The 25,633-nt window shown below is 44.8% G+C and overlaps 1 protein-coding gene across 1 annotated transcript in view; it reads right to left on the bottom strand.

Moving 5' to 3' along the window:
* The window catches only part of LOC309563283 (alpha-2-macroglobulin-like protein 1), a gene marked incomplete at its 3' end in the record, with an annotated part of 181,820 nt that overhangs the window by 134,533 nt on the left and 21,654 nt on the right, over positions 1–25,633 (bottom strand). Inside the window, exons 4-5 of the mRNA XM_082267688.1 lie at positions 14,404–14,610; positions 10,317–10,380 (exon numbers count right to left, since the gene is read on the bottom strand). Of these exons, the coding sequence (XP_082123814.1) occupies positions 10,317–10,380; positions 14,404–14,610 (271 nt within the window). The remainder of the gene's footprint in view (positions 1–10,316; positions 10,381–14,403; positions 14,611–25,633) is intronic.

Raw genomic sequence — 25,633 nt, 5'->3', positions numbered from 1 at the left:
CAAATATGTTGAGTGTATTGGATCAACTGCTTAACCATATGTAAAAAGTCCTTTTATTAATGTTCTTTCTTTTTTTTTTTTTTTGATGTTTATATAATTCTGTACCAATAAAATTTACTATTTTATATATATATATATATATATATATATATATATATATATATATATATATATATATATATATATATATATATAAAAATATATATATATATATTTTTTTTTTTGCACCAATTAAAATCCCCAATTTTTCTTATCCAATTGTTCATGTTTTTATTTAATCATGTAAAACCTTTATCCCAAAAGAAAAAAATAACTGTTTGCTGTAACTGATTATACAGTCTGCGCTGGAGTTTGGCATCAATTTATTAGTGTATTTCAACCTGCTAGAACATCTAACACTCCCCTCCCCCCTAGACCAGTGATGGGGAACCTTGGCACCCCAGATGTTTTGGAACTACATTTCCCATGATGCTCTAGCTACAATGCAAGGTAGATGAGCATGGGAAATTTAGTTCCAAAACATCTGGGGTGCCAAGGTTCCCCATCACTGGTCTAGACTTACAATGCTGCTGTCCAAATGTGCCCCCTGTGCCCCTTTATGCAGAGTGGGGGTGCTCTAATACAGGAGGTGAGATATAGGCTAGATCATCAGGAGAAAACAGAGAGAAAAGAAAACAAATGCATCCACCACATAAAATGATTGGTATACTGAGATATTACATTTTGGGTTTTGGGTTTAATACGGAGGGACAATCTGCTGTTGGCATTGGGCAAAGTGATCCAATGACAGGTGAATGATTCTGGGGCTTGCTTTTGTCATTTAAAGTGTTAAATCTGAAATAGAGCTTATGCAATAAATCAGGGGTATTGAATTAAAATTGATAGAGGTACGGTCAGTAAATATTTCTAACATTAGTGGTCCAGATCTCATATTTGTGCTATTACCCAGCCCCCCTTCACATCACAGCCCCCCCCCCCCCATGTACATCACAGTGCAATCTTTAACATCACAGCCCCCTTTACAACACAGTCCCCTATTTACATGGCTTCCCCCTCTACATTACAGCCCCCTTTACATAAAAGTCTCCACCTTTTAAAATACAGTGCCCCCCTTTACTTTGCCCTTACCCTCTCAAATCAAAGTCCTCCATTTATATAGCTGTTCTCCCCTTTACATTACAGCCCCCTTTCACACAAAGCACACACCTGCTTTGAAAGTACAGCCCACCTTTTATATTATAGCATCCCCTTTACATTGCAGTACCTCCATTATATCTCAGTTCCATAGCATTCTGCTCTTTACATAGCCTGCTTTAACAATACAGCCCCTTAACCTATACATCAATGTGATCATCCCCCCCTCCCCCTCCCTTCCCAATCCTACCTTTTATAACAGAGGGCGGGGAGAGCGATCGGTCTGGATGAACAGCAGGAGCTTCCCAACTTCTTCTGTTAACAAGTGGATGATTGGTTGCTAGATCTGACATTTGGCTTGCCCCTGGGAAGACAGCACCGATGACGAAACGCATCGGAATTGGCTATTACTGAAGACATCATGCTTGCTTAGCTGTTATTCATGGCGTTCCTTTCTCATGAGCTGACAGTCTGCTGGTTTTTGACTCATCTGTGCCTGTTTAAAACTTATCGAAAGTACTTCTTACATATTTTAAATTAAAGGACCTTACTGTTAGCAGGCTTCACTATGCTTGTTCATTTTTTTAAAATTCCTGATCCATTTGGAGCTGCTGCTGAGCAGGCACTGCCTATCTCGGATGGCGGGTTATTTTGTGCCTTTGTGACTATTATAATTAATGGTCCACTATCGTATAAGAAGCGTATGCTAAGTGTTGGTGCCTGGTGGTGCATTTCATCAAGCAACGTTACTTATTCACCTTTTTGCACTTTATGGACACTCTTGTTTATTAAGGATGGGCGAACGGTTCGGCCCAAGCATAAGTGTGGGCCGAACATTGGCTGTTTGCCGTTTGACGAACACCCGAATTATCGGCACGTTCGACTGTTTATTCAGCCTGCCGAATTACCACAATGCACTGTACCACCACACAGTGCATTGGAAGCCCTAATTGGCTGAAGCAATAAAAGCTTTGCCAATCAGGCAACAGAGTATTGTCAGAGCCATGAATGGAGAGGCTAATAATGACTCTATCCAGTCATGGCTCATTGCTCTTAGTCCCGACCCGCACTATAAATGTATTCTTTTAATAGCGGTCATTTGTAGTGTGATATTGGCGTGGAGTGAGATAGAGCACGGAGTATATTTCAGTGCATTACTGAACGTTTAACGCAGTATATTTCAGTGTGTTAGTGCACGTTTAACGCAGTATATTTCTGTGCGTTACGTGCACATCTAATGCAGTATATTTCAGCGCGTATGTGCTTGTTAAACACAGTATATTTCAGTGTGTAAGTGCACATTTAACGCAGTATATTTCAGTGTGTTAGTGCACGTTTAACGCAGTATATTTCTGTGCGTTAGGTGCCCATTTAGCGAAGTATATTTCTGTGCATTACGTGCACGTTTAATGCAGTATATTTCAGTGCATTATATGCCCGTTTAACGAAGTATATTTCTGTGTGTTAGTGCGCGATTAACGCAGTATATTTCTGTGCGTTACCTGCACGTTTAATGCAGTATATTTCTGTGCGTTAGTGCACGTTTAACGCAGTACATTTCTGTGCATTATGTGCCCGTTTAACAAACTATATTTCTGTGTGTTAGTGCTCATTTAACGCAGTATATTTCTGTGCATTAGTGCACATTCAATGCAGTATATTTCTGTGTGTTAGTGCACATTTAACACAGTATATTTCTGTGCTATACATGCACGTTTAATGCAGGACATTTCTGTGCATTAGTGCATGTTTAACACAGTATATTTCTGTGCGTTACGTGCACGTTTAACACAGTATACTTCTGTGTGTTAGTGCAAGTTTAACGCAGTATATTTCTGTGCGTTAGTGCACGTTTAATACAGTATACTTCTGTGCAATAGTGCACGTTTAACGCAGTATATTTCAGTGTGTTGGTGCACGTTTAACGCAGTATATTTCAGTGCATTAGTGCAAATTTAACGCAGTATATTTCAGTGTGTTAGTGCACGTTTAACGCAGTATATTTCTGTGCGTTACGTGTACATTTAACAAAGAATATTTCTGTGCATTACGTGCACGTTTAATGCAGTAAATTTCTGTGCATTATGTGCCCGTCTAACAAAGTATATTTCAGTGTGTTAGTGCATGTTTAACGCAGTATATTTCTGTGCGTTACGTGCACGTTTAATGCAGTACATTTCTGTGCGTTAGTGCACGTTTAACGCAGTACATTTCTGTGCATTATGTGCCCGTTTAACAAAGTATATTTCTGTGTGTTAGTGCGCATTTAACGCAGTATATTTCTGTGCATTAGTGCACATTTAATGCAGTATATTACTGTGTGTTAGTGCACATTTAACACAGTATATTTCTGTGTGTTAGTGCACATTTAATGCAGTATATTTCTGTGCTATACATGCACGTTTAACGCAGTACATTTCTGTGCATTAGTGCACATTAAACGCAGTATATTTCTGTGTGTTAGTGCACGTTTAACGCAGTATATTTCTGTGCTATACATGCACATTAAACGCAGTACATTTTATGTGCATTAGTGCACGTTTAACCCAGTATATTTCTGTCCTATACATGCACATTTAACGCAGTACATTCTATGTGCATTAGTGCACGTTTAACACAGTATATTTCTGTGCAGTACGTGCACGTTTAATGCAGTATACTTCTGTGTGTTAGTGCACGTTTAACGCAGTATATTATTGTGCGTTAGTGCATGTTTAACGCAGTATATTCTGTATATTTCTGTGCGTTAGTGCACGTTTAACACATTATATTTCTGTTCATTAGTGAAGTTTTACTGCAGTATATTGTAGTGTGGAGCGTGTCTGCGTAGTGAATACTCAGGTCAAAGTGCACCAAGCATCACTTTTCATTAATTAAAGTGCATCCACATCTTTATTACATTTTGTTAATAAGAACCCCCCCATCATGTCTGGGAGGCCAACAAGGAGAGTCAGACATTTCCATGGCACTGTGAGGGGGCCAGCAGTTTATGTGTCCACAGGCAAATGTGGACGTGGTCAGTCCTCAGGCAGGGCATCATTTCCTCTGTTTAGTGATGTTGCCCATGCTATCAAGCCACAGCATGCAGAGGAGGTGGTGGACTGACTTACTAAACCATTATCATCATAATCTTTCTCATCCTCCGTCACCCAAGCATAGACTAGTGCGCAGTCCACTGCAGCTGCCAGAGTGGCTAAATCTGCCTCCTTGTCCACAGCTATTCCTGCTATACTCCCAGCATCAGGCATGGAGGAGTCAGCTGAGTTATTTGAATACAGCGTCAGCCACTTTCTCCTTGATGATGCGCAGCCATTACTAGATTCAGATGGTGGTTCTGAGGTTGTGGAAGTTAGGAACATGAGCCTACAGCGAGGGGAGAACACTGGTACACAAATTGGCAGTCATGTTCCTCCAGCCACAGCGTATTGCCAAGTTGTCTCCAGTGACCAATTTTTCTGCACCAGTTACTTCTATCCAAAGTCTGCGGAAGAGACAGCAGAATTTATACAAAAAATCTAATATTGTTCCCAGTGCACTACATTGTGGCCTCATCATACAAAATGGCTCCCCAAGCCGTTGTTTACAAAATAAAAAAAGCTTGCAGGGAAAATTTCATTTTTTTGGCTTTATAAATGCAATTATTTCTGCATCAGCTTCTATACACAGTACAGATGTGCCACTTTACAGGCAGACTAAGGGGACCCCCTAGGCACTATATTAAAGAAACTCTTTGTTTTATTGTCATTTCTCATTTTGATGCTTTCACTTTAAGCATCAGTAAATCACTGCTCATTTAAAAATGACATTTTTTACAAACTTTATTTTCATTGATACATGTCCCCCAGGGCAGTACCCAGACCCCTATAACCATTGTATGCCCAATTACTTGCACATAAGCCTTCAAAATGGGTACTTTTGATTTTTCCAGTTCAGGTCCAATAGACTTCAATGGGGTTCCTTATTCGGCTCCAAACTTTTGTGATGTTCGAATGTTCTGGTGCAAACCCAACTAGGGGTAGTTCAGCCCACCCCTATTGTTTATTATTGAAAAGGACTTTTTCGTTGAAAGGACTTTTTATGTTCACCTAACACTGGATTTTGCACCCAATTCATTATATCACTTTCTTATGGTTGATTTTTTTCAACATTTTTTAATGATATATTTTGCTCTTATTTTATTCACTTCATGTTTAATTGTTTTCATGCCACATTATTTACCATATGAATATTCATGATTGCACTATTAGGATTTAGCGCCACTTCTTATTTCTATTGATCATATATAGCTGGTATCATAGCTGGTTAAATGGCTGCTCATCTTTTTGTTCTTTTTACTTGATATAGTGTGGATTTTTTCCTGTTTATACATAGCTAGCAACCAATCGGCCAATTGTTAACATGAAGATCAGTGCAGCTCCCACCCTCCATCCAGAATGATCGCTCCTCCCACCCTCTGTCCTGCTGTGAAGAGGACAGCAGCAGCAGTGGGAGGAAGACGGGACACACAGGCAATTAAATGGAGTGGTCATGGTAGCCCGTAAAGGACCGTCACTCGGTCCAGGTTTGGACCGCTGAACGCTATTTAGTGATGCCTGCAATAAACCATCCTATTAGTGCTGAGTGCTAATGGAGGCGTGTGTCTGCAGGATGATTTTACTGGAAGGGTAACAGCATGCTGTACTCTGGATTTTTGGGGGAGATGATAGAACCTCATGTGTTATATACGTGTAAGCAGTTTGGATTTGAGCGCAGACATTCTTTCTGTTTTTCTGCAAAATTCAGGACGTTGACCTAATTCTGTAGTTTTCCTCCAATGATCTCAGCTTACACCATATTGACATATTGGGGGTTAATTTACTAAAGGCAAAAATAGGATGATGATAGGAGCGGAACCCCATCCCTGCAAATAATTTCATTAGTGCAGGGATAGGGTTCCGCTACTTTCACACCTATATGTGTGTATGTGTATATATACATACAGTATATGTGTGTGTGTGTATCTACCCCTATACAGAAGTTCAGATGTCATGCCTGCCTCCAAAGACGCCCAAAAAATGCACAATATATGCCTGCAAAAAAAACGCCCAGGTGTGTTGTTGCAGGCGTTTATTGGGCATTTTTTGGGCGTCTTTGGAGGCAGGCATAACATCTGAACTTCTGTATAGGGGTATATATACACACACACATATATGTATATATACACACATATAGGTGTGATAGGAGGGGAACCCTATCCCTGCAAATAATTTTATTAGCGCAGGGATAGGGTTCCGCTACTTTCACACCTGTGTGTATGTGTATATATACCCCTACACAGAAGTTCAGATGTCATGCCTGCCTCCAAAGACGTCCACAAAAAAAGCCCAATAAATGCCTGAAACAAAAACGCCCAGGTGTGAAAGGTGCGGAGCCCCATCCCTGCTCTACTGCAATTCTAAGACAAACTATCTTTTTTTTCTGGTTCTGGACATGCTACAGAGCTGAAACTTCACAGGTACACTTTTTAGACCCCCCAGACACTAAATCCAAAGAAATCCCCTTTTTTTTTTTTATAATTTTTTCAATAATTGGCTCTCTATCAAAAACGACAATTTTTAAGAACTTTTTTTGTGTGATTAATAGTCCCTGGGGCATGACCCAGAACCCTAGGCATTTATTAGGTTTTAGGGCTTCAAAATGGTGTGTTTTGATTACCGAAGTTCAGGTCCCATTGATTTCAATGGGGTTCTGGAATCCGGACCCGAACTTTCGGGAAGTTTGGGTGTTCTGGTCGAACCAAACTTTTCAAAAGTTCGATCATCCCTACTCATGCACCCTGGATATTTTTGATGCTGCTCTTAGGGGCATGTGACATTTTTTTTTGCCTCTAAATGCCCCTCCATGTTTGTCTTTGCAAACACAGTTGCTCCAGAACTAAATGAGGTAAAGCTTCACTTTGCAAAGAATACCCAACCACATGCAAGGCAAAAAAAACAGCATGTTGCTTGCACGTAATTGGATGATGGAAATCATTTACTCATTTACTAAACTCTGGAGCAACTGCACTTGCAAAGTGCACAGATTATTTGCCTTAAAGGAATTGTAAAGTCTCAAGGTTTTTCACCCTAATGAATTCTATGCATTAAGGTGAAAAACCTTAGGTGCTGCAGCTGTACCCCAGATCCCCTTTATTCTTACCTGAACCCAATCATTTCAGTGATGAGCACGAGCTCAGCCGCTCCAGCCGCTGTCTCAGGTCCTCATTGGATAGATTGATAGCAATGCTGTCAATCAAATCCAGTGACACGGGAGCGGGGCAGAGTTTCACTGTCTGTGTCAATGAACACAGCAGTGGGACTCGTGAGCGCGCCTGTATGCCCCCATGGAATGCGGATCCCCGTGGGGGCACCCGAAGAAGAGGAGGAACCAGAAGTTACGCCAGGAGGATCGGGGCTGCTCTGTGCAAACTTTTGCAAAGAGGAAGTAAGTATAACATGTTTGTTAGTTTGAAAAAAAAGAACCTTTACAATCACTTTAAGTAAATTCACTCCATAAGGTTTTAGAGGAGTTTAGTGGCCGGTGCATTTAGAGGCAGAGGAAAAAAAATCCACTGCCAGTGACTTTTTGGCAGAAAAAAAAGTTGAGTTAACACTAAGCTCGTTTAGCACTTAACCATTAATGTGTTTTTTAGTGGCCAGAATAAATTATTATCCTGGCCAATGAAATTAATTATTGGCCATGAGTTTGGCACGCCTAAATCTGCCTAAATGCGTTATATGCATTCACAAGCGTCAATGGCTTTTTCTGCCAAAACACAGCTGCTAGGAGGAAAGGCATCTAGGAGAGATGCCAAAAACATCCAGTGTGTATGAGACCCCTAGTAAATCTCCCCCTATAGGTCCACCAGAGATGGACTATAAAACTGGGCAACTGTTTGGGGCTTTACACTCCTGGGGTGCCAGAGGGAATGGTAAAAGAAAAAAAATTAGCACTTCAGTGTTCTTTACATTTATCAGATTCTGCTTTGCAAGTTTTTACATCTTCATCTTCAAAAACACCAGGGGGCCTATTTATAAAAAATTATTTGCTGGAGGAATGTCACAAGCATTCACCCAGCTTCAACAAATGTTGACTATATTTTGTCTAGTATGACTATTTTCTATGTGTCATCTCCATCTGGTGGCCATAATGCAGTATTTCCCTGATTAGATAAGATACGTCCAAAGTTCGTTATGGCTGGGTGAATTCTTGTGGCATTCGTCCAGCGAATGTTTAATAAAAAGACCCCCAAGTGTTGGCTAGTGTCGGAGCTTACAGGAAGCAATGACTGCACCTCATTCTTGCGACAGCGTTTTGAGTGTTTGATACTGGGTATAAGCTGTGCATCAAGAGAGGAGGTCACTGGCTCTCCAATACCTACAGTATCTCACAAAAGTGAGTACACCTCTCACATTTTTGTAAATATTTTATTATATCTTTTCATGTGAGAACACTGAAGAAATGACACTTTGCTACAATGTAAAGTAGTGAGTGTACAGCTTGTATAGCAGTGTAAATTTGCTGTCCCCTAAAAATAACTCAACACACAGTCATTAATGTCTAAACCGCTGGCAACAAAAGTGAGTACACCCCTAAGTGACAATGTCCAAATTGGGCCCAAAGTGTCAATATTTTGTGTGGCCACCATTATTTTCCAGCACTGCCTTAACCCTCTTGGGCGTGGAGTTCACCAGAGCTTCACAGGTTGGCACTGGAGTCCTCTTCCACTCCTCCATGATGACATCACGGAGCTGGTGGATGTTAGAGACCTTGCGCTCCTTCACCTTCTGCTTGCGGATGCCCCACAGATGCTCAATAGGAGAAATGCTTGGCCAGTCCATCACCTTTACCCTCAGCTTCTTTAGCAAGGCAGTAGTCATCTTGGAGTTGTGTTTTGGGTCTTTATCTTGTTGGAACACTGCCCTGCGACCCAGTCTCCGAAGGGAGAGGGAGATGTTTTCCTATCAGTTCTCATGCAGTTAAGGTGTGAAGAACGAGCCCTTAATGTTAAAATTGTTAATAAATAAAGTTTTACATGTTCAGTAACAGATTTTTGTCCAAATTTGTGTTTATTTTGCAAAATTTTAAATGTACAAAAATATCAGCCAAAATCGGCCGATACCGATATGCGATCGCCAAAATATCGGTATCGGCAACGAAAAAACGATATCGGTCGATCACTAGTCTGAGCACTGATAGGCTGGCCCCCCACCCTTTCAACCCTGGCAGCACTCATACGTCTATTTTCCAAAGACAACCTCTGGATATGACGCTGAGCACGTGCATTCAACTTCTTTGGTCGACCATGGCGAGGCCTGTTCTGAGTGAAACCTGCCCTGTTAAACCGCTGTATGGACTTGGCCACCGTGCTGCAGCTCAGTTCAGGTTCTTGGCAATCTTCTTATAGCCTAGGCCATCTTTATGTAGAGTAACAATTCTTTTTTTTTTCAGATCCTCAGAGAGTTCTTTGCCATGAGGTGCCATGTTGAACTTCCAGTGACCAGTATGAGAGAGTGAGAGCGATAACACCAAATTTAACACACCTGCTCCCCATTCACACCTGAGACCTTGTAACACTGAGTCACATGACACCGGGGAGGGAAAATGGCTAATTGGGCCCAATTTAGACATTTCCTCTTAGGGGTGTACTCACTTTTGTTGCCAGTGGCTTAGACATTAATGGCTGTGTGTTGAGTTATTTTCAGGGGACAGCAAATGTACACTGTTATACAAGCTGTACACTCACTACTTTACATTGTATCAAAGTGCCATTTCTTCAGTGTTGTCACATGAAAAGATAGAATACAATATTTACAAAAATGTGAGGGATGTACTCACTTTTGGGAGATACTGTAGATGTTTGGTGGAGGCTTCGATGGAGGAATCAATATACAGGGGAGCACAGTAAAAGTGAATACAAGTGGGTCAAGGGGTTGACTAAAGTGACCCTGTCACTTGGCCCAGAATGGACAAGCTAGCGGGGTCTTTGTTTACCGGAAGGGGCCCATGAACTAAAAAAGAACCCAAGGCCAAAGGTACAATGATCCATCGCTTCACACAACAGGTCTGTGGGTGGCATATAAGGGTGGCACATAAGGGTGGCACATAAAGCCCCACATGGTTGACCAAAATTGAGTCGTATTGGGTCCAGTGATTGTACTTACAGAAGTTGTCTTTCAGTTTAATTATTTGAGCTCCTTTTACCATAATCCCACCTTTGCCAACAACCTAAAAAATATATAAAAAAAAAAAAATCAGTTAAAAGCATTTTTCTGCACACGTTAAAAAAAATCATTTTACATAAAAACCCCAAGCAGGGGTCTCCAAACTTTCTCAGCAAAGGGCCAGTTTACTGCCCTTCAGACTTTAGATGTGGGGACTGAGACCAGAAGGAGTAGAAAAAGCCCTGGCATCAGTTGGAGTAAACAATGCCGCATCATTGGATTAGATGTGAAGTTTAGTGCCCCATTGTTGACATCAGAGGGAGGAAGGGTGTCCCATCAATGGTGTCAGTGGAATGGTACCCCTTAATTGGTGTCAGTTGAAGGAAGAGTGCCCCATTGTTGGTATCAGTGGGAGACAATTTGCTCCATAAATGGTGTCAGTTTAAGGAATACTTCCCCATCACTGGTGTCAGTGGAAGAAGAGTGCCCCATCATTGGTATAAGTTGCAGAAAAAGCGCCCCATCATTGGTGTCAGTGGAAGAAGAGTGCCCCATTATTGGTATAAGTGGAAGAAATAGTGCCCTATCATTGGTGTCAGTGGAAGACATAGTGCCTCATTTTTGGTATTAGTGAGAGACATTTTGCCCCATCAAGGGTGTGAGTTGGAGAAATAGAGCCTTATTGTTGGTATCAGTGGGAGAAATATTGCCCCATAAATGGTGTCAGTTGAAAGAATAGTCCTCCATCATTGATGTCAGTGGAAGGAATAGTGCCCCATCATTGGTGTTAGTGAAAGAAATAGTGCCTCATTATTGGTATCAGTGGGAGAAATATTGCCCCATCTTTGGTGTCAGTGGAAGAAATAGTGCCTCATTGTTGGTATCAGTGGGAGAAATATTGCCCCATCTTTGGTGTCAGTGGAAGAAATAGTGCCTCATTGTTGGTATCAGTGGGAGAAATATTGCCCCATCAAGGGTGTCAGTTGGAAGAACAGTGCCCCCTCATTAGGGTCAATAGAAGAATAGTGCCCCATCACTGGTGTTAGTGGAAGAAATAGTGCCCCATCATTGGTGTCAGTGGAATAAATAGTGCCTCATTGTTGGTATTAGAGGGAAACCAATTGCCCCATAAAGGGTGTCAGTTGGAGGAACAATACCCCAAGGGCCAGATAAAGGCAAGCAAAGGACCACAGTTTGAAGACTTTCGGCCTAGAGAATAAAATGGTGGTAGTTCCAATTTTTTTATGCCACACTATATCAGCGCAAAAGTTAAGGAAATGCAAAATTTCAGTGAAAAATACGCTAGAGTTTATTTTAGTACACACAAACACAATAAATATCATGGCATATATGCATTGTCTGCTTGCCTTTTATTAATTGTATCCTTTCCTCACTCTGTATCTAGGGGATGCTCTATATATTTAGTCCCATCATTATTCTTCATGCTTGCAACTCCATTCACCATCTGTACTGTTTTTTGCTGGAGCTAGACATACAATGATTTTTTTTACCCATCTGATGTTCATGTGTTATGATCTGCACAAGTTTTGGATTAAAGCTTTCTACGATCTGCAATATGTCATTTGGATCAAGTCACTGTCTGCCAAGCTGCTGAGACTGTGAGTTAAAGTAGAACTATAGGCAAAACTTGTTTTTTTACATTTTGGATAGAGTAAGAGAGGGTTATAACCACTGTTAGATTTTTCTGAGATGCCTATATGTGAATGGAGCCTTAGTGTATTCAAATACGCTAGTAAATCCAACACTACACCCCCCCCCCCCCCCCCCAGACTAGCAATGCTGTGGTCTACTGGGCCTCCGGTGCTCCTTCATCCAGGGAAGTGTCTCAATACAGGAGATGTGTTACTGGCCAGATCTCCAGGTGAAAAATAGAGGGAAAAAGAGCCAAAGAAAAAAAATGAATGCAGCCATCACATCTAATGATTGATAAGCTCACAATATATTACATTTTTGGTTTTTGGTTTAATACCGCTTTAAAGATAAAACACGTTTAGACTTTGGAAGCACTTTAACAAATAACTCCACTTTTGCTGAGAAAAAAACATTCCCCTCTGGGTGATCTATGGACATTGCAAGGATTTTAACAAACTTTGTTGCAGATTCCTATCTTCTGTTATTCTGAAGAAATAGCTTTTTTTGTTTGTCTGTGTCCATGTGCTGAGTGAATGTGAATGATTCTATAATTATCAATGAGGAAAGTGGCAGGGTCTGCATCACATTAGACATGACTTCCCTTTGGGAGTATCTCACCAAAAATGACATTTTTGTTGCAGGGGATGCCCAAAATCTGATGTATCTCAGTGGAGACTTCTGGGAAAATCATAAGGCCAATCACACAAACAGGAAATTACATTTCTGGGGACATCCCGTATACCATTTGTGTACAGAAAACCTCCAGGTTCCCATATTACATCTTCTAGAAAATTACAGAGCTGCAGATTGAAAAGGAAAGGTCATTTTTTAATATGAATGGGAAAATCAGATCTAGAAAATCAAGCTGCACACCCACACATGATCAGTTGAATACATTTTATTACAATATAATTAAAGCTCTGGATGGGTACAGGCAGAGAAAATGGAATGAAGTTAATGCATTTCATACATTTTACGCTCTTTTGGTGGTTTTGACAAAGCACGTAAATCATGTGAAACGCGTCAACCTCATTCAATTACCTCTGCCTATACCCATCCAGTGCTTTTAAGATGTTCTAATAAAATTGATTGAACTGATCATCTGTGTGGGTGTGCAGCCTATCCAGTTTCCCCATTCATATCGTGACTGTAGCAGTGGCAGGGCGTGCACCCCACCTCATGGAGTCTATGCTCGGATCACAGCCTTTGCCGACTCACCTGTGAGCAGTGGGACCTCATGTCATTTTTTAATAGCCTTCAATTACAAAGAATGGTTTAGCAATTGTATATGTTATATTCTTTTTTTTTTTTTTTTGTAGCACTGCCCCCTTGAGGACTGCTGGATAACACACTTTTGGGTCCCCCTGGGTTACTGTTAGCAAGTCTAGTATTCACAATTTAACACTTTACTTCTTGGCTCAGTCCATAATCAGTCCAGGGGTATGTAGTTTTTGGTGTTTTATTTTAAATAGGGATGGGAGAAGGGAATAGTGGGATACTCCAAATTAACTATTCACAAGTTGCGAGGACTTCTATCTGATGATGCAGACAGACTGCTGATTCACCCTGCCACTTGGTGAAAGTAAATTAAGTCTCTATCCAGAAGACTTGATTAACTAATTCTCTTCAGGATACTCTCCTATTATCCCCTTTCACTTGCCACCCGTCCTCTTACTATCCTACTCCGGGGTGGGCCCCCTCTCAGGTCAGGCCCCTAGACACCATCCCCTGTACTCACAATACTGTTTTTTGAGGGTCTTCAGTGTCTCTCTCCATCTATAGTCAGTTCTGGACCTCTGGGTTCAGTTCCGTTCTTTTGATCCCCAGGCCGACCGCCTGTGACCACATGCCACCACTACAGAGGAGGAGGCAGCCGCCACCCTTCCTCGAGGACTCTGCTCACCAGCCAAAGACCCTGCAGCACATGTGCTCCTGGCTTTTATACAGTATCCCATAATGCACAGAGACAGCTGGTCTCTACCAATCACTGGGATTGTATCAAAGCCTGTGCACCCATTGGTCAGGTTTCCTCCCACTGTCCAACATGCCTCCCCATTGGACCAGTGTGAAACACTATCTAGACCCAATGAATCACACACTGAGCATGCTGAGCAGACCTAACTCACAGATCCTGCTCTCTGGTAGGCAGAAAGCAATATAGATTTGCCTGCTGCTCCTCTGATAGGCAGACAGAGCCCAAAACGATACTCTCTTACTAGCACCAACCTAGGAGGGTGCTATATTTTATTTTGTTATTTTTTTTCCGCACAAAAGTGGGGCTACCCTCTAAGCCAGGCACACTGAGGGTATAATATTACGTTAACCTGCTCAGTCATAATAATTTCAAAGTGAATATTCAGATTCCTGCATAAGCCAAAGCTACCCATAGAGGCCAGTGATAAAAAAAAGAAGAGACACAAGTGGAAAGTCTTACTATATAATAGAAGTTTACGCTTCTGGTGCCCCTTTCCAGGTCCTGGGGGTTTATGACGTACTGAACCTGAACCGTTTCCCTATTGCCACATTTGATAACTTCATTGATTGGCTGCATCTGTAAGAAGGACTTAGCTGTGGTGTAAAAGGGAGAAACCTCTTGATAGGCATTGTCCGTCATCCCGCTATTCTTTCCCCCTAGAAAAGGCTGAAAATAAAATAGAATTGTAATAGTCAGTATAAGGAATAACAGCACGAGTGCTCCATACATGGGCTTAATAGACATTCATACATGAGCATAGGACCAGAGCTGTATCTTGGCCTAGGCCAACAAGGCCCAGGCCTAGGGCGGCATTTTGCAGGGGGGCAGCAAAAAAGCTGCACCCTGCACAAAAAAAAAAACAGCCTCTTCCCGTTTCACACACGAAAAGGGTCTCCGCCGGCTTGCGCTACACTTTTAATATAGTGCCAGTCTTATTGGGTAAATTGGGCCAGAGGGCAGAGTCCGGGAGTCAAATCGGTCTGGCACCCTCATAAAGCGGACAGTGATAAGGCTGCACTGATGGGCAGTAATGAGGCGGCACTGATAAGGCTGCACAGATGGGCACTGATGAGGCTGAATGTGTGGGAACTGATGAGGCTACGCTGATGGGCACTGATAGACTTGTGGTCTGTGGTTCACAGATGACAGGGCGGGTCGTAAACAGTAAAGGGCATGGCCTTTACAGGAAGGGGTGGGTCATATGTAAATTAGGGGGTGCACAAGTTTAGTAAGGCCTAGGGCAGCACAAAACCTAAATACACCAATGCATAGGACTCATGCACAAAGGATGTTTTTTCTCCTCCCCTGGATGCCTTTGCTCCTGGGGAGGAGAATGCAGCTTAAAGAGTGTTCCTTAGTCTCCATTCACACTGGTACGACTTGTCAGGCAACTTGGTCAGCCTGACAAGTCACGCACCGTTGTGTCCCATAGTGTAGTACAGGAACGGTTCTAATAGGAGCGACACAAGTCGCTCCGACTTAGAAAAAGGGTCCTGTACTACCTCGGGGTGACCTGGAGCGACTTGCATAGACATTCATTTTATGAAGTCCGTGCAAGTCGCGCCAAAGTCGCGCTGCACGCGACTTCACAGGTTGCCCCGAAGTCGGATCCGACCTAGTGTGAACGGAGTCTAAAGACGCTTTTTGCATGCATGTTTGCATATGTTTGGCAATAATGCAATCTATTGGCCAGAATATTATACTTTTCTGGCCATTAAAAAGCATTACCGCCCAAACGCACCTAAACGCGTCAAGCGTTAATGCACATTTATGCAGTTTTTTCTGCCCAAAAGCTCCTTTTTTTGAAAGCACAAGTGATGTTTTGTTTTTTTATTTCTGCCTCATAATGCCTGTGATTGCCTATGTGTGCATGATCACATAGGGCTTGATTTACTAAAACTGGAGAGTGCAAAATCTGATGCAGCTGTGCGTGTTAGCCAATCGGCTTCTAACTTTAGCCTATTCAATTAAGCTTTGCCAATAAAACCTGGAAGATGATTGGTTTCTATGCAGAGCTGCACCAGATTGTGCACGCTCCAGTTTTAGTGTATAAACCCCATAGGCTAACATAGAAGGGCATTTAGAGGCAAAAAAAAAGGGTTAAACGCCTATTAAAGTGACATTTTTGACATCCTGTATCCATGAGACTTTATAGTTTTTAGTGTAAAGGAGATCTTCAACCCAACTGTGCTCAGCAAACCCAATGGTGGGATCAAAGCTGCCCTTTTGCAAAATATATATAGTCTGTGTATATTGTACAGAATTCAAATACATTCAGGAAATCTTATTTATAAACGTATAGGCATTTATATTTCTGTCCATCTAGTTCTGAGAACCACATAGCTTTGTGCAAGAAACACTTACAGGTTGTGTCCCTCCCCAACCCTGTCACTCTGCTCTCTCCTCTCATCAGCATGCTCCTTGCGCTACAACACATCCGATTTGCTCCTTGTGCTGCTTCTCCTTTCCTTAGCCTGAGCTCTGATGTGCAGGAATTGCAGATACCAGGCCAAATTCAGGCACTTACGCTGCTTGTAAGTTAAATACGTTTAAGGATGTACTAATGAATGCACATTGATGTGTATATTTAATATCTCAATATATACATATCGTTTATGACAACATGATGCATGGACTTTCAGTTTTATATTAATAATCAATTTATATTTATTTGTAGTGATGAGCCGAACATCACTGACGGGCGGCACTAATGGGCACTGATAGGCGGCACTGGTGGGCAATAATGGGCACTGGTGGGTGACACTGATAGATGGCAATGATGGGCACTGGTGGGCAGCATGGATAGGGAGGGCACTGGCGGGCAGCACTGATGGGGAGGGCAATGGGGGGCTCCCTGAGCCCTGATTGCCATCCCTGGTGGCCATAGTGGGCATACCTGGGGTCATAGGTGGACATCCCTGGGGTCATGGGTGGGCATCCCTGGTGGTTCTAGTGGCACCCCCCCCCCCCGAGGGTCTGCACAGGTTATCAATGATCTGATTATCAGTGCCCACCCCCCCCCCCCCCTGTCAGGGGAGCTGTCGATCGCCGCTCCTTTACTCGTGCCTGTCAGGCACGAACTAAGGAAAGCCGATCAACGGCTCTTCCTGTTTACTATGTGACCAGCCATGATATTATCCTATCCGGTCAAGATAATACAACCACAATCCCGCCGTCATTTTGCTATAGGGCAGGCGGGATGTGGTTAAAGTGAAACTATAAAAATGAAAAATTTCTTCAAATATCGTGCATGGGGGATCCCCTGAATGTGCCTGTAAAGTAGTGCATCTCTAGGATGTATGTAGCTGACATTTCTAAAGCAAAAAATGTCATATACAAATATACATACAAATTTCCAATCACATGTACTTGTCATACGGGTACAGAAAAATTGGGCCTTTGCTGTTGGTGGTGCCTGAACACCGTAACCAAGGCCTCGCAGTTACTCTTGCTGGGTAAGGAACGGGACCTGCTGGTAAGAATTCCATACAAATTTGAAATTGCATGTGCTATAAAAGTTCCAAAAATTGGGCCTTTGCTGTTGGTGGTGCCTGAACACCGTAACCAAGGCCTCGCAGTTACTCTTGCTGGGTAAGGAACGGGACCTGCTGGTAAGAATTCCATACAAATTAGAAATTGCATGTGCTATAAAAGTTCCAAAAATTGGGCCTTTGCCATATGTGGGGCCTGAACACCGTAACCAAGGCCTCGCAGTTACTCTTGCTGGGTAAGGAACGGGACCTGCTGGTAAGAATTCCATACAAATTAGAAATTGCATGTGCAATACAAGTGCCAAAAATTGGGCCTTTGCCGTATGTGGTGCCTATACACTGTAACCAAGGCCTCGCAGTTACTCTTGCTGGGAGCAGGAACGGGACCTGCTGGTAAGAATTCCATGGAAATTTCAAATTAGAAATTGCATGTGCTATACAAGTGCCAAAAATTGGGCCTTTGCCGTATGTGGTGCCTATACACTGTAACCAAGGCCTCGCAGTTACTCTTGCTGGGAGCAGGAACGGGACCTACTGGTAACAATTCCATACAAATTTGAAATTGCATGTGCTATACAAGTGCCAAAAATTGCGCCTTTGCCGTATGTGATGCCTGAACACCGTAACCAAGGCCTTGCAGTTACTCTTGCTGGGAGCAGGAACGGGACCTGCTGGTAAGAATTCCATACAAATTTGAAATTGCATGTGCTATACAAGTGCCAAAAATTGGGCCTTTGCCGTATGTGGTGCCTGAAACCCGTAACCATGGCCTCGCAGTTACTCTTGCTGGGAGCAGGAACGGGACCTGCTGGTAAGAATTCCATACAAATTAGAAATTGCATGTGCTATACAAGTACCAAAAATTGGGCCTTTGCCATATGTGGTGCCTGAACACCGTAACCAAGACCTCGCAGTTACTCTTGCTGGGTGCAGGAATGGGACCTGCTGGTAAGAATTCCATGCAAATTTGAAATTGCATGTACTACACAGGTGCCAAAAATTGGGCCTTTGCTGTTTGTGGTGCCTGAACACCATAACACCTCACAGTTAGCAGGGCACAGGGACAGGGCCCGCTGTTAAAAATGACATACGACATTTCAATTGTATGCACCTGTCATACAAGTGCAGAAAAATTAGGCCTTGGGGGTTGGTAGTGACCTAAACCAAAAACATTGCTGGAAGCTAGCAGAATCAAGGTAGAGGAATAGGATAGGCAGCATATGTTGTCTTTAAGGGATGGCAGACCCGTAGCAAATTCAATCAGTTACATCAGCATCAGGGGCCTGATAGCTCTTGTTGATCTAGGACTGGTTCATTTTGATAAAAGTCAACTGGTTAACAGAGTCTGTGGACAGATGTACTCTATTGTCTGTCACAAAACCTCCAGCAGCACTGAACGTCCATTCGGAAAGCACGCTGGAAGCAGGACAGGCCAGAAGCTCCATTGCATATTGAGCAAGATCTGGCCAGTGGTCTATCCTCAAAACCCAGTAAGCCAGTGGATGCTCAGCTGGAAAGGTTTCCAAGTCTGCTCTTGTGCCTAGATAATCATGTACCATATGATGGAGACGCTGCCGATGGTTGCTTAAACCTAACAGCCCTGGGTGCTGCGGAGGACAAAAGAACTGTTTAAAGGCATCAGTCAGCTGGCCGCCTTCTCCACCGCTCCTCCTTTGGCTAAACTATGCCTCAGAAACACGTCCGGAGAATGTTGACCTGCCAGTGTCTGGAAAGGCAGAACACAATTTTTCTTTAAAACCTCCTCAAGATGTTTCACCCTCTGCTCCCTCTGCGGAAACAGGATGAGCTCTGCAACTTTACCCTTGTAACATGGATCAAGAAGGGTTGCCAACCAGTAATTATCCCTCTCCTTGATAGCACGAATCCTCGGGTCCTTTCGCAGGCTTTGCAGAATCAGGGAGCCCATGCAACGTAAGTTGGAGGAGGCATGAACTTTTGAGTCCTCTGGGTCACTAAGGATGACATTGTCAGCAGGAGCAACCTCTCCCCAACCACGTACAACTCCTGTGGTTTCTGGGGAATGAAAACCATCCCTTTAAGACTGCTGTATGCTATCCTCTACCACTACATCCATGCTTCCGAAATCCTCATCCTCCTCTTCCTCCTGTGTGTTTTGTGGCCCTGCAGGAATGATATCTGCATAAAGGGGGCCTTGTGAGGAAAGGAAGTCCTTCTCTTCCTGCTGCTGTTCTGCCTCAAGTGCCCTGTCCATGATTCCACGCAGCGTGTTCTCCAGCAGGTAGACTAGCGGGATAGTGTCACTGATGCATGCATCGTCCCGGCTCACTATCCTTGTGGCCTCCTCAAATGGTGACAGCACGATGCATGCATTCTTAATCAAAAGCCACTGATATGGCAAAAAAAAACCAAGCTCCCCTGACCCTGTCCTTGTGCCATACTCACACAGGTACTCATTGATGGCCCTCTGCTGTGTGTGCAGCCGCTGCAGCATTGCCAACGTTGAGTTCCACCTGGTGGGCATGTCACAAATGAGGAGGTTGGTGGGCAGGTTGAATTCCAATTGAATGTGAGATAAGTGAGCGCTGGCATTGAACGAATAGCAGAAATGGCTACAGACTTTCCTGGCCTGCCTCAGGAGATCTTGGAAGCCCGGGTATCTCCTCAAGAAACACTGCACCACCAGCTTTACAACATGTGCCAAGCATGGAACATGTGTCAAGTGTCCCTGTCGGAGGGTGAAGAAGGTTGAGTCCATTTTCACATACAACCATTTCTGGCTCAAGCTGTCATGGCATCAACCATCTCTGAGCCTACCCCTACAGAGCTGACAGAATCTCTGCACCGGTGTGAGTCCTATCCCCTAGACAGACCAACTGAAGCACAGCATGGCATCTTTTAGCCTGACTGCTTGCGTAGCCCCTTGAACACCTAGAGAGCACTGCTACTGCTGCAGAGGAGAAATGAGCAGAAGAGGACATGGAGGAGGAGGTGGTGGTGGAGAAGCCAGATGTGGCAGAACCAGCACCAGCTTTTTGGAGGCGTGGTGGCAAAACAAGCTGCAACACCGATCCCTGTCCTGCATCCTTCCCAGCTGCCAGCAGAGTTACCCAGTGCACCATGAAAGAAATATAACATCCCTGTCCATGCCTGCTGGACCTAGAGTCAGCAGTAATATGCACCTTCCTGCTGACCGTTTTGTCCAATGAGGCCAAAACACTACCTTTCACATGACGGTAAAGAGCCAGAATGGCCTTACGTGAAAAGAAATGGCTTTTTGGGACCTGCCACTGTGGTGCAGCACATTCCACAAATTTGCGAAGGGGAGCCGAGTCTACCAGATGAAAAGGCAGCAACTGTAATGCTAGTAATTTGGCAAACCTAGCATTAGGACGCTAAGCATGTGGAAGGCTGGGACAGTATTTCTTTCTACGGTTCAAATACTGGGGGGTGAAATTTGCCTGGTGCTCAAATCAAACCATGGTGTTGTCAGGATCTGTGTCATTACGTGGGTCACCTGCTGGTGGCACTGTTGTTCCTGGAACTGAGGGGCGCAGTTCCAGGGCCCACCAGCGGGTGTCTCCCAGCAGCTGGACTGTTCTTTTAATTAAGCTGCACCTGAGGAGGACTGCTGAGGGAATATAAGCCCGCCCTTCACTGAGGCTCAGTGCTTCAGTATTTTCTCTGCTAGCCGTGTCCCTGTATCCTGAAACCTGTATCCTGAAACCTGTATCCTGAAACCTGTATCCTGTATCCTGAAACCTGTATCCTGATCCTGAGTCCTGTTCCCTGCATCCTGCTTCCTTTACCTGGCTCCCTGCTTTCCTTGTCTCCTGTTCCTGTCCTGTCCTGCAATTGTTTGCTCCATCCCTTTGTATATAGTTTGTTAGGTTCTATTGGGGTTTTGTACTGTTATCATTTATATTTTGTTTACTTGTTTATGGTCACTGGTGTTGGTATTGGAGTGTGTCATTTTGCTTAATAAACTTATTTACATCTTTATCCATCTGGGTCCTGATTCCTTGGTGCAGCCAACTGATCTGATCACTCTTGCTGGATGCCTGCATGTGGTATCCCTGACAGAATACTGAAGCCACTAACGATCAGATCGGTTGCACCTGGGAATTAGGAATTTTCTGGTTGTTGCAAGATGCAGTCAGAGGAGGTCTTTTATTTTTCTTTGCTTGTAACAGAAGACAGGGAATATTGTCGCCAAATTTTGAAAACTTACACTAGCGAGCAGTTGTTGGAATGCATCCGTCTGGCCCACTCGTTTGTTGACAAAGGCAGAGTTTTGTTCAAAGAGATTCAGCCACTTATTCAGCTCTGTGCAGAGTTGGCTTTATCTAATACCCCTAAGGGTGGTGATGATTATTCTCCTCCTTTTAGTGTCTCTCAGGTGGTATCTCTTGTGTGGCTCTTGGAAGATGATAAACCCTATTTTATTGAACATTATTCAGTGTATTCTCCAGAGGCCCTGTTGGATTGCATGAATGCTGTATATTCTCTAATCAGACAAGGGGGTTGTAAATTGAGTTTTGTTCAGGCCTTACTGCAAACCTGGTCAGATCTTTCCAATTTAGCATCAGCTAACTCACACCAATCCACTTCTGCCTCTGGACACCAGTTTTCTCAAAGTTTCTCCTCTCCGTTACCCGTAGCAACCACAGCTGCAGTTAGGTATGGTTTGCTTTCCACTGCTTGTTCATATCCTGGCTTAACGAGTTGCACTTTTCCTGCATTTAACTCTGTGAAAACTTCCTCTACTACTCTGTTGCCCCTAGCAACCTCTCAGAAATTCTCCTCTGTAACTGTCTCTCCTTTTCCACCATCTCCCAATACTGCCATTTCGCTTCCATCTACTTCACAATCTATTCATAGCCCTGCAACCACTAGCAAGATTTCTGTATCTAAACCTAAAAAGAAAAGGAGATTTTTCCCAACACATACAATTATACCTGTTACCCAGCCTGCTGATCCAGTGCCCGCTGATCTGGTGCCTCCTACTGAGCCTGTTGATCCAGTGCCCACTGATCCGGTGCCTCCTACTGAGCCTGCTGATTTAGTGCCCACTGTTCTGATGCCTGCTGTTCCAGTGCCCGCTGTTCTGATGCCTGTTGTTCCAGTGCCTGCTAATCCATTGCCCACTGATCCGGTGCCTCCTACTGAGCCTGCTGATCCAATGCCCACTGTTCTGATGCCTGCTGTTCCAGTGCCCGCTGATCTGGTGCCTCCTACTGAGCCCGCTGATCCAGTGCCTGCTGTTCCGGTGCCCGCTGATCCGGTGCCTCCTACTGAGCCTGCTGATCCAGTGCCCACTGATCCGTTGCCTTCTACTGAGCCTGCTGATCCAGTGCCCGCTGTTCTGATGCCTGTTGTTCCAGTGCCCGCTGATCCAGTGCCCACTGATCCGGTGCCTCCTACTGAGCCTGCTGATCCAGTGCCCACTGTTCTGATGCCTGCTGTTACAGTGCCCGCTGATCTGGTGCCTCCTACTGAGCCTGCTGGTCAAGTGCCTGCTGTTCTGATGCCTGCTGATCCAGTGCCCGCTGATCTGGTGCCTCTAACTGAGCCTGTTGATCCAGTGCCCACTGATCCGGTGCCTCCTACTGAGCCTGCTGATCCAGTGCCCGCTGTTCTGATGCCAGTTGTTCCAGTGCCTGCTGATCCAGTGCCCACTGATCTGGTGCCTCCTACTGAGCCTGCTGATCCAGTGCCCACTGTTCTGATGCCTGCTGTTCCAGTGCCCGCTGATCTGGTGCCTTCTACTGAGCCCGCTGATCCAGTGCCTGCTGTTCCAGTGCCCGCTGATCCAGTGCCTCCTACTGAGCCTGCTGACCCAGTGCCCACTGATCCGGTACCTTCTACTGAGCCTGCTGATCCAGTGCCTTCTATTCCGGTGCCCGCTGATCCAGTGCCTCCTACTGAGCCTGCTGATCCAGTGCCCTTTGATCCGGTGCCTTCTACTGAGCCTGCTGATCCAGTGCCCGCTGTTCTGATGCCTGTTGTTCCAGTGCCCACTGATCCGGTGCCTCCTACTGAGCCTGCTGATCCAGTGCCTGCTGTTACATTGCCCGCTGATCTGGTGCCTTCTACTGAGCCTGCTGATCCAGTGCCCACTGATCCGGTGCCTCCTACTGAGCCTGCTGATCCAGTGCCTGCTGTTCTGATGCCTGCTGGTCCAGTGCCCGCTGATCCGGTGCCTCCTACTGAGCCTGCTGATCCAGTGCCCGCTGTTCTGGTGCCCGCTGTTCTGGTGACCACTACCCAGTCTGCTGACCCAGTGCTTGCTGTTCCAGTGCCCGCTGACCCAGTGCCTGCTGTTCCGGTGCCTGCTGATCCGGTGTCTCTTACTCAGCCCGCTGATCCGGTGCCAGCTGATCCCGTGCCCGCTGTTCTGGTGACCACTACTGTGCCTGCTGATCCTGTGCCTGCTGATCCTGTGCCTGCTGATCTTGTGCCTGCTGATCCTTTGCCTGCTGACCCAGTGCTTGCTGTTCCAGTGCCCGCTGACCCAGTGCTTGCTGTTCCGGTGCCTGCTGACCCAGTGTTTGCTGATCCAGTGCCTGCTGAGCCACGGTCTGCCGCCCTGTTTGATGTGCCACTGTCTGTTGCCCAGCCTGGTTTGCCACTGCCGGATATCCTGCATGCCGCTGGCGCTCCCCTGCTTGATGTCCAGCTTGCCTTCAGTCCCAGTGTTGGGACATGTGTTGCAATGAGGGCAGGTGTATTCCTAATGTTACGCCTCTTCAGGAACTTGACCTGTGGGGTGCCAAGACGGCTTCCAGACCCTGGTGGTGGGGCGCATGATCAATTGCTGGACTCTGGTGGCACGCCTTCCGGCAAGTTAAAGGACTTTGGCCTAGAGAGTGCTAGAAGACCCGCAGACATGGAGGGGAGACCTTTTTGGACTTTCGGGGTAGAAGCACAATGGAGCGTCCGGAGGCCGCTCCTTAAAGGGGGGGAACTGTCAGGATCTGTGTCATTACGTGGGTCACCTGCTGGTGGCACTGTTGTTCCTGGAACTGAGGGGCGCAGTTCCAGGGCCCACCAGCGGGTGTCTCCCAGCAGCTGGACTGTTCTTTTAATTAAGCTGCACCTGAGGAGGACTGCTGAGGGAATATAAGCCCGCCCTTCACTGAGGCTCAGTGCTTCAGTATTTTCTCTGCTAGCCGTGTCCCTGTATCCTGAAACCTGTATCCTGAAACCTGTATCCTGAAACCTGTATCCTGATCCTGAGTCCTGTTCCCTGCATCCTGCTTCCTTTACCTGGCTCCCTGCTTTCCTTGTCTCCTGTTCCTGTCCTGTCCTGCAATTGTTTGCTCCATCCCTTTGTATATAGTTTGTTAGGTTCTATTGGGGTTTTGTACTGTTATCATTTATATTTTGTTTACTTGTTTATGGTCACTGGTGTTGGTATTGGAGTGTGTCATTTTGCTTAATAAACTTATTTACATCTTTATCCATCTGGGTCCTGATTCCTTGGTGCAGCCAACTGATCTGATCACTCTTGCTGGATGCCTGCATGTGGTATCCCTGACAGGTGTACTGCTAGCAGATTGGGTGCAAGTCTCTGTGCCACTCATTGCTATACCATCAACCCTCTCAATGCTGGTATTTGAGAAGGCATGAGGTATAGTAGGGTTAGAGATGGCAGATGAGGAACAAGGTGATGTATGCTTGTTTTGATCTGGTGCCTCTTTCAGGTGCTGTTGCCAATGGACTGGCAGGCACCCAATCCTGTCAGTGACCTCATCATCCCCTCCCTCCTCGTCACTGGAGCAAATTTGGCAATATGCTTCAGCTGTGGCAACATGACTGCTGGTTTCTTGTCTGTCATTGTCACCCCCTCTCTCTAGGCTCAAGTTAATCCCTTCATCAACCTGGGAACCAACATCACAGCTTTCAAGTTGCTGCGCATCCTCCAGGAGCATATCACTGACACTATGATCGAATAGTTCAGGTGACTCCTCCGTTCATGATGGTGGGTTGACTGAAGGAGTAGCTGTGGAGAAGTAGCTTGTAGAACGGGCCACTTTGGCAGCTGCGGTAAAAGGCAAACTACTGGGAACAAGGGTGTCAGAGGAAGAGGAGGATGAGGATGGCTTATTGATCCACTTCACCAACTCTTCCACATGTTGTGGCTGAATAGCACGGGCAGCACCGGAAATAAAGAACGTGCGTGCCCCACCTGCAGAGGATGCACTATGTTGACTGTG

This window comes from Pelophylax lessonae (assembly GCF_965119305.1).
Source record: "Pelophylax lessonae genome assembly, chromosome: 9".
NCBI classification, from domain to species: Eukaryota; Metazoa; Chordata; class Amphibia; order Anura; family Ranidae; genus Pelophylax; species Pelophylax lessonae.
The sequence above is the reverse complement of the archived record's forward strand: the minus strand, read 5'-3'. Positions and strand labels throughout refer to the sequence as shown.